Source organism: Myodes glareolus, chromosome 12, assembly GCF_982192425.1.
Source record: "Myodes glareolus chromosome 12, mMyoGla1.1, whole genome shotgun sequence".
Taxonomy (NCBI): domain Eukaryota; kingdom Metazoa; phylum Chordata; class Mammalia; order Rodentia; family Cricetidae; genus Myodes; species Myodes glareolus.
The window spans coordinates 43,014,598-43,027,742 of NC_142037.1; the positions used below are offsets into that span (position 1 = coordinate 43,014,598).

At 45.8% G+C, this 13,145-nt stretch overlaps 1 protein-coding gene across 4 annotated transcripts in view; it reads left to right on the forward strand.

Moving 5' to 3' along the window:
• Enox1 (ecto-NOX disulfide-thiol exchanger 1) overlaps positions 1–12,938 on the forward strand; it is a 554,924-nt gene extending 541,986 nt beyond the window's left edge. For all 4 annotated transcript variants that reach the window (XM_048422010.3, XM_087912247.1, XM_048422009.3 and 1 more), the window contains one exon: positions 11,968–12,938. In XM_048422010.3, coding sequence (XP_048277967.1) covers positions 11,968–12,099 — 132 coding nt within the window. In that variant the 3' untranslated portion in view covers positions 12,100–12,938. The remainder of the gene's footprint in view (positions 1–11,967) is intronic.
• The last annotated feature ends 207 nt before the right edge of the window (positions 12,939–13,145 follow it).

Here is a 13,145-nt window from a genome sequence, read left to right on the forward strand (position 1 = left end):
CGAAACAGGAACGAGAAGTTCAAGCTCAGCTGTGCTGCGAGGGAGCCACAGAGAGAGAGAGAGAGAGAGAGAGAGGAGAGAGAGCGAGCGAGCGCATCTGGGCAGAGCACCCGTTTCTCTCTGGGTCCCAGAAAGCCACACCCTAATTTGGTTCCACCTCTTAAAGATAATTGGTTAACAAAGCTTCCCTCTCACCAGATGAGTGAGGTACAGCACCTGCCTCTCTGTGCTGGTGTATATATACACTGAGTGTGAGGTACCTGCAGAGGCCAAGAGAGGGTGGGTCTCCATGGAAATGGATTTACACATGGTTGTTAGCTCTGATGTAGGTGCTGGGAATTAAACTACGGTCCTCTGGAGGAGCAGTTAGTGCTCTTAAACACTGAAATATCTCCCTAGTCCCTACATTTAAGTGTTTTACAGAAACTCCCCCATGATTTCCATGGTGGATGGACCAAGTTACAGTCCCACCAGTAGCATAGGTTCCTTTCCCCATGTCCTCAGCAGCATCTGCTATTTGTCTTCCTAATAACCGTTCTAAATAGGGTGATAAAGAACCTCCTTGTAGTTCTGATTCGCATTTCTGTGATAGCCAAGGATGTTACACATTTTTAAAATTTTTCTTTATATACTGACCAGTCACATTTTTTGAAAGCTGTTAGTTCAGTTCACCTGTCCATTTACTGATTGAATTATTTCTCTTTATTATTGTTACATATATAAATATAAATACAGCAATTGGAGTCCATTTAGTGTTGTTCCAATGTGTATATTTTAGGAAGGATCACTTGTTTTGGATAATCAATTAGAGACTCATCCATAGGGAGGACTAATATTAATCCTTTCTCAATAGTCTTTAATTGCCTGTAGTTCTTCATCTAGGGTTGACGCCATGCTAAATTTCACCATCTATCTTGGAATGGCATGTCAACTGGTACTGCCATTGCCCAGGTGTTGTGTAGGCTACTGTATTGTTGAGATTACATGGGTGAAGGTTCCCTGTCATGCATAGAAGAGACAATCTCATAGCGTGCGTCCTCTGGCTCATAAAGTATTTCCATCCCTCTTTTGCCGTGTTTCCTGAGCCTTAGGTGTAGGGGCTGTGTTGTAGATGTTCCTGTTAGAACTGGGCATGGGTAGTTCTTCTTTGCATTTTGACCATTTGTGGCTTTCTGTAATGGTCCCTGCTGCAAAAAGAAGCTCCTGGATGAGAAGCAAGAGCTACACTGGTTTGTGGGTCTAAGGAAGTACGAATGCACTTAGAAATTGCCGTGGTTTAGAAAAGTGTGGCAGTATGTTGTTCTCTGGGTTCCATGGGCTTGGCAATGGATAGTTGACTAGGTTTATAGTAGGCATGAATTTTCTCCTGTTGAGCAGACTTTCATCCAATTAGAGAGCTGTTGGTTTTTGCTAGATCTAAGGACCACATTGTACCTTTGGAGATGTCTTATTGTCCAGTCTTTATCTGAGTAGGTTCTGGGTAGCTGCATAGCACCTTCAGATACTATAGAGAGCTGATCCTCAGGAAGGAAGCTTCCAGATCAGTTCTGGCTTGATTCCTGAAAGGCCTGAGTTCAAAGTCAGCAAGGGACTTACCTTCAAGGTCAGGGAAAGCAACCAAGAGCAAGGACAATAGCCTGTAATTGTTTTGTTTGGTTGGAATTTTTGAATTCCCCTGGCCAACAACTCAAAAGGAGATTTATCCTGCCTGGTATTAGAGTTTTTGTTGGATAATTTATGGTCCTTGGGGAAGTATTTGCACCCCAAGTGACATAACTTTATATATCCACATATGCTTTTTGTATATTATATGTAATTATATGTAACCATAAACTATAATTCCCTAGGATTTTTTCAAATATCTTTAGTGTTATTTATCCCTTTTACCTCTCTCTTTTATATTGTTCTCCCCCTATTTTCCTTTTTCCCCTTTATGATACCTGTATTCAACTATTCCTGTATGTGTGACGCTATATTCATGGGCACACATGGAGAAAGATCTATTCACCCCAGATAGGAAACTGATGACAGATCAAAATCAGGATCCAAACTGGAGCATCAATAGTTTTATTGGTGTTATTTATCAGAACAGACATGACATAAAGACAGCTGCATCACCAAAAGCCCCCTGCACCATGGGTGACCCTTCACCAAAGCTGGAAACCTGGAGCACACTGCAAAAGTTTCAGGCTGCTCATTTGGGTTACAGAGTGTTCTTTCTGGTAGACCAGTTGGTCTCAGCCATTTCTGTGCACATCAATGGACTTGGCTTTCTTCTAGACAGTTCAGCTGGTCTGAAATTGTTTTTCAGAAGTCCTTACTGCTTATATATGCTTGGGTAGGGAGGGAGTGGACTAGTGAATTTGATCAGTTTCAGGGATTTTCTGAAACTATTTTTAACATTTATTTCACAAATTTATATTGTTTCTGATCTTATATCAAATGCTTTCAGCATTTCCCTATTTTGTATGATGTTAGTTATGGGTTTGTCATGTACAGCCTTTATTATGTTAAAATATAACTAATCTATTTAGAAACTTTATTATGAGGGACATTGACTTTATCATGTGTTTTCTACTTGGATTATTATTATTAATGTGATAAATTGCATTTATTTATTTGCATATGCAGAATCACTCATAACTTCACTGTCATTTTGATCTTTTTGATGTACTGATCTTTTTGGTATGTTGCTAAATTTAATTGGCTAGCACTTTCTTAAGCATTTTTGGATCAGTATTTATGTGTGTGTGTGTGTGTGTGTGTGTGTGTGTGTCCTTGTGAGGTTTTGGTAACAGGATAGTACTGGTTTTGGTAACATAGAATGAGTTTGGCAAGGCCTTTGGATTGCAGTTCTTCAGAATAATTCAAGATAATCAGCATTAGCCCCCTCAGAAGTTTTGTAAGATTCAGTAGTGAAGCCATGTGACCCTGGGCTTTTCCTTGGTAGATATTTTAGTATGGATCCCGTCTCATTGCTCGTTACTGAGTTAGTCAAGCTTCTGTCTTTGTGGTACAATCTAGGTGGCTCACTTGTAACCATTTTCTTCTTGATTGTATTTGAACTATAACTATCTGTAGTGTGTTGAATTTCTTGAGTTTCTCATATAATCAACTTTTGAGTTCTTTAGTAGATATTGTTTATTTTAATTGCTGTGGAATATATAGTCCTTGTGTCCCTCCCCTGAAATTTCTGCATGGGGTAGATCAGCTGCTACTACTTTCCCAGGGTGGAGAAGGTCTTCTCAGAAAGTGGTTCTCTCTGATGGTGGCCTTAGGAGGTCAGTTTGTTACATGATGTTGACTCTGAGTTTTGTCTGGGCACTTTAGAATAGTCTACGTGTAGATTCCTTGGCTATGTTCGGTGGTTTTGGCCAGTTGTGTTCTGGTGCGTACAAAGACTTGCTACTCTCTGTGGGCCACACACAGTGGGCACACAACAGTTCAGCAGACATGATGGAGAGTGGAGGGGCCATGTAATGGCATCCCCTGTCAAGATCTGGGATTGGTATATACCCAGACCCCTATATGAGTAGAAATAGACACAAGAACCACTCTGGAATGCCCACATGCAGGGATGGTGTCATAAGGAACAGTGACTGGAAGCCACTTAAATGAAGTAGCAGTAGGAACTGGGATTCTTTCTGCTGCCACTGGGGAAAGCCCACCAGAAATGGGACCTATAAAGCCTCTGTCTGTGTATGCCTATGGACAGGACATTTCTCCCCCTGGACTCTTCTTCTGTAACATCTCCGGGTAGTGGAGAGAAGCTAGGCCTCAGCCAGAGCCTTCTCCAGACCTGCTTCATCCGGGCAAGTCTCATAATGGCTTCATCCCGTTACCCCGGTTATCCTGGGATAACGGCCTAACTACAGTGTACAAAGCTGCCCCAGACAGCCCTGTGGTCTGAAGACTAGTGTTCCCTCCTGCTCTGGTAGTAAAGGTGCCCCAAAAGGCTGTGGTAACCACATGGACACATCCACATCATCTAGCCATGGTGAAATCCTTAGGACTCTAAGGGCAGTTCTCATTGAGAAGGCAGCAATGTGTTTCCCTCAGAAAGGAAATACATGGGGACTCCCTTCACCTCTGCTGTTGCCCACATGTCCTCAGGGATATGCCCAGTAGTGCTGCCAAGCTTTGTCCTCATCCCTGAGGTAAATGTGTCACAAAGGACTCCCCAACTGCTGAGTGCCAAGGACTGCACCACATAGTCTCTCTAGCCCTGCGAGGCTTCGGGGACATTTAGGTTTTAAAATCCAGAATTGCTGGATTCTGGAATGCCCTATCTTCAGAGCTTAAGAGAGAGAGCAAAATGAGTATTCACCAGGGCCTTGTGCCCAGATCAACTGCCAAAAGGCTCATAGTCCTGGACCAGCAGGCAGTCTGAGGATGCTGTGGGTCTCCAAGGCAGCAGCCAAGCCCAGCTGCCTCTGGTTAATCAGAATGAACTGGGAGTCGCGGCCCTGTACAGAGCTTTGGTTACTGCTGCATTGCAGCAAGATGGGTCTGTCCTACCACCACATGTCGAGTTCTCTGCCTCTGATAAAAATAGTTTATGAAGTCTCCACTCAGAGCAACTCGGTTTCCTTGAGGTTTGACACCACCAGCAGCAGCACAATTGTAAACCAGCATTTAGATTCTGTTCACCCCCGGACTGAGGAAAGCAGGAAAAGCAGGCCTGGTCCAGCCCTGCAATGTAACTGTTTTTTACTAGCATCTCCCCGAAGGCTGCTTATGGGAATGGAAGGAACGGCAGGAATTAATCTAAATTATGCTGGGCATGTAAATTGTTCATGGCTCCTAAAACCATGTAGCCCAGTAATAGGCCATTTTCCAGTTAAATATTATTCTTGTTCTTGATAATGACACTTATGTGCTCCCCCACCCCCACCCTTGGCTTTCTCCCAGCTGCCCACTCTCATTCACCCACCTGTCTTCTCTCAGAAATGTAAGACAAAGCCAGAACGGGCCTTCCAAGAGACAGGGCAAAGGCTTCAGGAGGCTGCGCTGAATCTTCAGAACAGACAGCTCCGTTTTGACCAAGGTTTCACTCACCTTGGAATGGAATCCCAGCTGGGAGCTGAGCAGTGCCACCCTTCCCCCCACCCTCCTACTAATGCTAAGCCACACCGACGCTGGAGTGGAGCTATGGCAGCTGCTTTCTTCCTTTGCTACTTCTAATGCTCATACAGATAGTCGAGAGCAGTGGTCCCCAGCCTTCCTAATGCTGTGACCCTTTAATATGGCTCCTCAGGTTGTGGCGACTCCAATCGTATATTGTTTAGTTGCTACTTTATGACTATAATTGTGCTGCTATTATGAATCATAATTTGTAAATATCTGATATGCAACCCCTGTAAAAGGGTCATTTGACCCCCAAAGGGGTTGCGAACCACTGGTCTAGGGGCTCTTCTCCAATTTTAAATATACATGTAAATACATATGTATTTTGTTTTGAGACAGGATTTCAGCTCTGACTAGCCTGGAACTCTATGTAGACCAACTAGAAAGACCAAACTAACCTCAAACTCAAAAAGCTCTACCTGCCTGACTCCCAAATGTTGGGATTAAAGGCATGTATCACCACTCAGGACAAATTTCCCTCTTCAAAGGATGGCAATTCTGTCCTCTGTATGTGGCAGGCTGCCCCGCCCCCTCTGCATAATCTACAGCCTACCCCCCAAATTCCTAACGTGGAAGATCTGGTTCCAAAACAAGAGACCCAGTATGACTTGACAGCGGATCCTGCCAGATGCAGGTGGACCTGCCTCTGCAGTAGGACATCCCATCAGCTTGGGTGCTCAGAGGCAGGTGAGCATCTTCCACCCAGGAAAGATCGTCAGGGCTTGTAAAGCATCCCTGTGCACATCCAGGATTTCAGCATCTCTCTAGTTTTCAGGAGACCCCGATTTCGCCCGGATGGCTCAGTGATCTCTCCTGGACTGTTGGAGGATAGCAAAGATGGGGGAAATGATCCTAGTGGTGTGTTTAAATTTCCCACGTGAACAATCATCCCCGTGATATATGCGCTGGTGTTAACAGCCAGCTGTCACCAAGCATTAATGAAGAATTGCAAAGACAGACTGTAATGACTGTGCTTTTTATACCACCTCCAGAAGGGAATAAACTCTCCACCTGACTGCAAAAGAGAAAAAAAAACCTCGAAGCAGAGAGGGTTACATGACACCCAAGCGATACTAGACTATATCCGTCCTTTTCAGGTGACCAGGCTAGTCCTCCAGTCCAGGAACAGGGCAAGACGGCAGCACACAGCAGGCATGCAAGCTAGAGTCTGCTCTCAGAGGGCTTATAGTTGAGGAAATGGTGTAACATATAAAAAGATAGGAGTACCTGAATCACGTGCACAAGGTCCTGGGTTCAGTACCAGCAACTCCACCCCCACCCAAAAAGTATTAACTGGAAAATCAGACATGACTGAAGTACCAACTTCAGCAGGGTGAGATCGCAGTCTGAGATCTCAAAACCTGAGAAAAGAGCATCCTGGAGGCCAGCTCTGGTCAGCTTCCTTCTAGGTCATTAGCCCATGTGGCCTCTCATCCCTTCCTTCCTTCTCTCATTTTTCTTCAAAGTCCTCTCGTTCTCTTAATTCCTCCTTGCTTATCCCTTCCTCTTCCGAACCTCCCTCTCCCAATTTCTTCCTTCCTTTATTCTCTTTAAGCCCTTCCTTTCGCTCCTCTTCCTTCCTCATCTGCACTGACTGCTTAGCCTACGGTGGCCATGCTTGTTCAGACCATGCTTGTTACAGGAAGGAACACGATGTATCACACACACTCTGAAAGTCAAAAGCCAGTACATCCTGGGGAAGGAACCAGGACTTTGCACTTGACCTTGTGGACTTTCCACCGAGGCACAGCCTGGATGGCATCTTTTCAGTGCCCCAAGCAAGAACCCTTCCTCCTCCAACCTGCCTTACCTGATGGTGTAGGGCTGGTGTAGGACGTGCAGGCTCCATGGCTTCACTGGCTTGCCCGCTGGTGCTAACTGGTGCCTGTGTCTTCAGGCCTAGTGAAGAGTCTGTCGCCTGGAGCTAGAGCCAGCAGGGCAGGAAACAAATGGAGCCGGTCTCACAGGTTTCCCCTGTGATGGCACGCCACATCAACCCTTGAGTTATTAGGGAGCCTTTCCGCCTGTTTTCTGTTGTGATGTTGGTCATAGCTCAGTCCTTCCTGAAGGACTAATTATTAGAAACCCGAGAGAGAACCGGGAGGAAGGGACACTGTGAGAGGAGGATAAGAAGAGGTGGCAGCTAGTAAGGAGAAGATGGGGCAAATAAACATACTGCTTAGGGGCTGTCAAGGTGGCTCAGCAGTTAAGAGCACTGGCTGCTCTTCCAGAGGACCCAGGTTCAATTCCCAGCACCCACATGGCAGTTCACAACAGTCTGTAACTCCAGTTCCAGGGCCTCTGGTGGCCTCATATAGATGTACATGCAGGCAAAACACCAGTGAACATAAAATAAATTATTTTTTTTAAAAAAAAAATCTACTTATTCCCAAGTTCAAAACATCATAAAAGCATCAGGAGCTGGGAGAGACCCAAAATCCATCCCACCGGCCCAGCAGCAACTTCTTATCACCCTCCCTCCATCACACATGGTGAGTGTCGTTAGGATCACCCTCCCTCCATCACACATGGTGAGTGTCGTTAGGATCATCCTCCCTCCATCACACATGGTGAGTGTCCTTAGGATCACCCTCCCTCCATCACACATGGTGAGTGTCGTTAGGATGACCCTCCCTCCATCACACATGGTGAGTGTCGTTAGGATCACCCTCCCTCCATCACACATGGTGAGTGTCCTTAGGATCACCCTCCCTCCATCACACATGGTGAGTGTCGTTAGGATCACCCTCCCTCCATCACACATGGTGAGTGTCTTTAGGAAGGTTCCTAGGACCAGGTGAAAGCCCCTGATCTGCTAGGTGTGTTGGGAGGACTTCATCTGAAGGGCTCTGCCCCACCACCAAGCAGACCTGGCTCTTGGCTGACACTACCAGCAGGAAGGGTAGTTCACTACGCTTGGGACGCTGCAAGAACTTAAAGCCTGTGTCTCTAGAAAGAGTCTTAGTCTTCACTTTGAGCTCTGTGCACAGCCTAGCAGATAGGTAGTTTTCAAATGATTCATGCCAGAACTCACACTAACAGTAGAAGCCAGCACTCAGATCAAGTCCTCAGAGCATTGAGTGAGCTGCCTCCCATGAAGTCCCTGGTCCTATGGATGAGAAAACAGGTCTAAAGAGAGTACAGTACCTTGAAGTGAGTGTTGGCCATGGCTGCCCATCACCTGCTGCCGCTTGGTTGCGATTTCTGGGATGGTACTTAGTTGCAGCATGAAAGTGTGTGTACTGGCTGGTTTCGTGTCACCTTGACACAAACCAGAGTCAGAGAGGAAGGAGCCTCCATTGAGGAAATGTCTCCATGAGATCCAGCTGTAGGGCATTTTCTCAATTAGTGATCAAACTGGGAGAGCGCCGCCCATGGCAGGTGGTGCCGTCCCTGGTCTGGTGGTCCTGGGCTTATGAGAAAGCAGGCTGGGTAAACCAGGGGAGCAAGCCAGTAAGCAGCCCTCCATGGCCTCTGCATCAGCTCCTGCCTCCAGGTTCCTGCCCCGCCTTCCTTTGCTATAAACATCAACGTGAAAGTATAAGCCGAAAAAACCCTTTCCTCCCCAACTTACTTTATTGGTTATGGGATTTTATCATAGCAATAGAAACCCTAACTAAGACAGTGTACATGAGCCTGATCCAGTTGGCCTTCTCAGGGTTTGGTTGTGGGTATGGGCACCACTCTGCCCAGCCCTCCTTCACACAGTTGCCTCGCAGCCAGCATTGCCCCATGAATACAGAGGCGTGACCCAAAGACTGTTGTTAATCGCCTCCTTGCAGCCTTCTGATAAAAACATGGCTCTCCAACTCTAATGCCTGGACCCAAGCCAGCCCTACTCTCAGTGCCTGGCTCACCCTGCTCGAGTTACCTGGCCCCTCAGTTTCCATATTTGTAAATGCGTCCCTATCTCGTGAGAGCATAGTTAGAATTATAGAACCTTGGGGAGGGGGAGGTTGTTTTGTTCTTACAAGTCTGGCTCAACTGTTGTCAGATATTCCCAGTCAGCTGCAAGGTGGCTACACGCACTTGCTGTCCCAGGGCCACTGCCTCCAGAATAGATAGGTGTCTTCAGGTTCTTCTTTTCCCCCTCAAAAGTGTAGCGGTTTCCCTCCTTCCTAGGGCTTCTTCCCATGTTCCCCAGGGAGGGAATAGTTACCCAGACACTAACTACTGGCTTACCCCAGTCTGCCTTCACCGCTATGGCCTCTGCTTGGTCTGGGGGAAGATGGCCCATCCAGAGAATGGTGCCTGACTGACTGGCATGGCCTTCTATAAGAGAAAGAAAGGCTTTTGTGACGGGGGCAGCATGCCCTCATAAAGCCTCACAGAACTCTCTTGTGTAAAGTAAGGGAAAAAAGAGTTAGGAAAGGGAAGAAAAGCGCTTGTAAAGGGGCAACCTGGCCTCATAAAGCACAAAGAAACTGTCTTCTGAATGGCCAGGGCTGGAGAGATGGGTCAGCAGTCAAGAGAACGTGCTGATCTTCCAGAGGACTTAGGCTCCTTTCCCAGCGCCCACATGGTAGCCACAGCCACCTATGACTCCAGGTCCAGAGAACCAGGCGCCCTCTTGTGGCCTCTGTGGGCACTGCGTGCCACGTAGGGTACAGGCTTACAAGCAGGCCAAACCCTCATACACATAAAACTGGGTAAGTGATCCCTGAGGAGGCCTGATTTGAACATCACGTGATCTGAATATCTACAGCAGCAACACAGATTACTCTGCTACCATGCACAACCCTCATGGGTTTAGGTGTGTCAGTTACGGAAAGAAAATGTCTCGCGGGCCTAACACGAAGTTCAACCACATACATACAGGAGTGTGCTCGTCTCATGAGGCCTTTGACCACAGACCTTGATCCTCTGCACAAAACTTCTGGTGCTAGCACTGTTGTCTGTCCACATGCTGTGTGGAGACAGAAAGAAAAAAAAGTGAGAGTTTTTGATTTGCCCTGAATTCTCCTCCCAACCACACAAGGGTATGGTATTTCTATTATACATTGGAAGAACTGAACGTCACGAGCAGTAAGTGAGCTGCCCAAGACCACGCTGCTTGAGGCTTAGCCCAGAGTACACTCCACGACTGCCTGACTGAAGCCTCGATTCTTCACCCGCATGGACCCTCTCAGAAGGATTGTTGAGGGAGCTCGTTCAAAAGAGATGCTCTGGGCTCCATTCCCAGAGCGCTACCCCAGGGTCCCAGAGAAGCAGCTGTGCGCGGAACAGGAGCCCCAGGTGACTGGTGTTTCACCGCAATGCCCTTCGTGCCTGGCTGTCCACTCGAGCTGAAGAGCAAACACAGAAGCAGACCAGTGTCCAGGCCAAACCCACATGCTCAGGTCTCTCCCAAGTGCTGCCTTTGATACACATATATCTCGTGGAGTAAGAAGTGAGGGTGTGGAAGTCCATGCTGTGCCCTTACGGTACCCATGGGAAGGGGACATAACTTTGCAAGGTCACTAAGAGAACAAACTGTTTAATGGCTTTTTGTGGGTCGACTTGGGAATCTAATGATCCTTCTAAGATGGTTTTATGGTGCAGTACCATTTAGATTTCAAATTGTTCACACAGACATCAGACAATGGTCTATTAAGGGATGGAGAGATGATTCAATGGTTAAGAGTATTTACTGCTTCCGCTTCAAAAGACCCGAGTCTAGTTTCTATTACTCACAACAGGTAGCTCATAACTACCTGTAACTCAGGCCCTAAGATCAGACCCACTCCTCTGCATCCCCACACATACACTATACACACACATAAAGTATTTTTTTAAGAATATAAACTGTTTTGCCTTTCAGGAATGCCTTTTTTACTAAAAATTTACAGTATGGGTTTAGGAATATTGATACATAAGGAATGCTCTCCATGTAAATATTAAATATGGTCGAATTGAATTTCTCATAAAAGGCCAAAAGGACAGTCTTACTGTTGCTAATTAGGAAGCACAGATGACAACTGTCTGTCTGAGGCAATTACACCATAAAAGACGATGACCCCCTGATACATGGAGCATTGCCATGGGCACAAATCTGGCTAAGCCAATGGCTTTGACACCATCCTTAATTTTACTCCCATGCGCTAAGGCTTAAAGAGACTAATTATCTTTCTAAGGTTCATTTAACTCTTAACAATAGCAGATAGGGGTTTCAAACAGAATATTAGCCCCCAAATTAGCCACATTGGTGTACAGGTTCTCGCCCCGCACCCCAGGTTAGGAGGCAAACAGGCAAACAATAACAGTGGCTGTGTCAGGGAAGATCAGCGTTCATTTGTTCTTCTTTTAAAGCAAAATCATGAATGTAATAAATCCCTGGTTTTTGAAAATTTAAGGGGAATTGTGAACTAAAACATCTGTCTAGACATTGCGACTTTTTTTTTTTTAAATGACGACTATCAAGGTTTTCGCTGCTTTAGGTTTGAAGTTTAGTCTTCATTCCTAAATCTTTATCATCTTTAAGAGAAAGAGGTTGAATAGCAAGAAATCCAGCCTTAAGGCCTCTGATTCCTGATGAGCTACAGAAAGTTTCTGCCCCAGGCAGGTGACACTAAGCACAGCAGGGGAAGGAGTTTGCTCTGAACCTTTTATGTCAGGGAAGGTTAAGGCCTGGCTCTGCCAGGGAGGCATCTCTCTGTCCACAGGAAGGAAGGGTGAAGCCAGAAACCCCTAGCCCATCCCACTATCCGTGCTGCCCAGCACTCACAGACAGGACAAGTGCCCAGCGTTCAGCCAAGGAGAAAACTACTGTCTCCACAGAAAGCGGGACTTCCCTAGGCCTAGCCATTCCTAGCTTTTGGGTGGGCTCCTTTCCCAAAACTGACTTCTCTTTCTTCCACACAGATATCTGCCAATGAAATTGAGATGCTTCTGATGAGGCTGCCACGCATGTTCAAACAGGAATTCACTGGCGTGGGAGCAACGTTGGAAAAGAGATGGAAGTTGTGTGCCTTTGAAGGAATTAAAACGACCTAACCAATGGCCAGCAAAGCTGGAAACAAAGCCGTCCGAAGCCGGCCAGGACTGTACAGTGGAGGAGCAGGAGGGTTGGGGTCGGCCAGCGGGGGGACCTGTGCGGAGCCACCAAAGCCTTGTTCAGTGACATCTGTGGCGTTTTCTTGTGAGTGGAAATGTAATTGTGTACCAGTTCCTTAAACTAGACAAATCCTCGTACTTTACTATGACGGACCTGTCCCTCTGAATACCAAGCAATGGTTCCACAGTCAATGACCACAAAGGTCTCAACACAGGCGTTGTGGCAGAGTAGAGCACCGAGCAAATGCTTAAAGTGAATGACCGTGTAGCAATGGTGGTTGCTAGGCTACAGAGTTGTATATGTACTGTATAGCTGAAAACATTAAATGACATTTTCCTGAAGGTCTTTCTGTTAATAAAACAAACAAAAAACCCAGCAAAATAACAAAGGTGATTTTACAGTGGGGAAAAAAATCATACCAAAAGAAAACTTGAATATGTGTCTGAACAGTTATTGTATTTTGTAAATTAAGTTATATGCTGTTCCAGGGACTTTTTGCCTTATTGAAGAGGCAGAAAACTATGATTGGACTCCTTGAGAATGCTTTATCAAGGATATTATTTTTCTAACGTAACAGTTCTCCATCGTGCGTTCTTTTCACATGGACTGCATAACAATTTTCATAACCTGTAAATAGAGAGAGGAGCTGCAGCTGCTGTCCCGTGCTTGGTATGTAACATTCAGGTTTATGCATTGAAGAACATTCGGAAAATATTCCTGTTACAAATTTTATAGCAAAGATATTAATTTTTTTCAATAAATCTTGACTTCTACCATATTGGGTTCGTGTAATCTTTGTTGATAACATTTTCACGCCTCCTTGTAAATCCTTTGCTCCCTCTTTCAGTCCTGGGTACGAGAGTACAACCTTAAGTGTATTCAGTCCTGGGTACAAAAGTACCACCTGAAGTATATTCAGTACAAGACAAGTGACATGAAGAGAAAAATCTTTGCTAAAAATAGACCATATACAGTCGGTGACTCA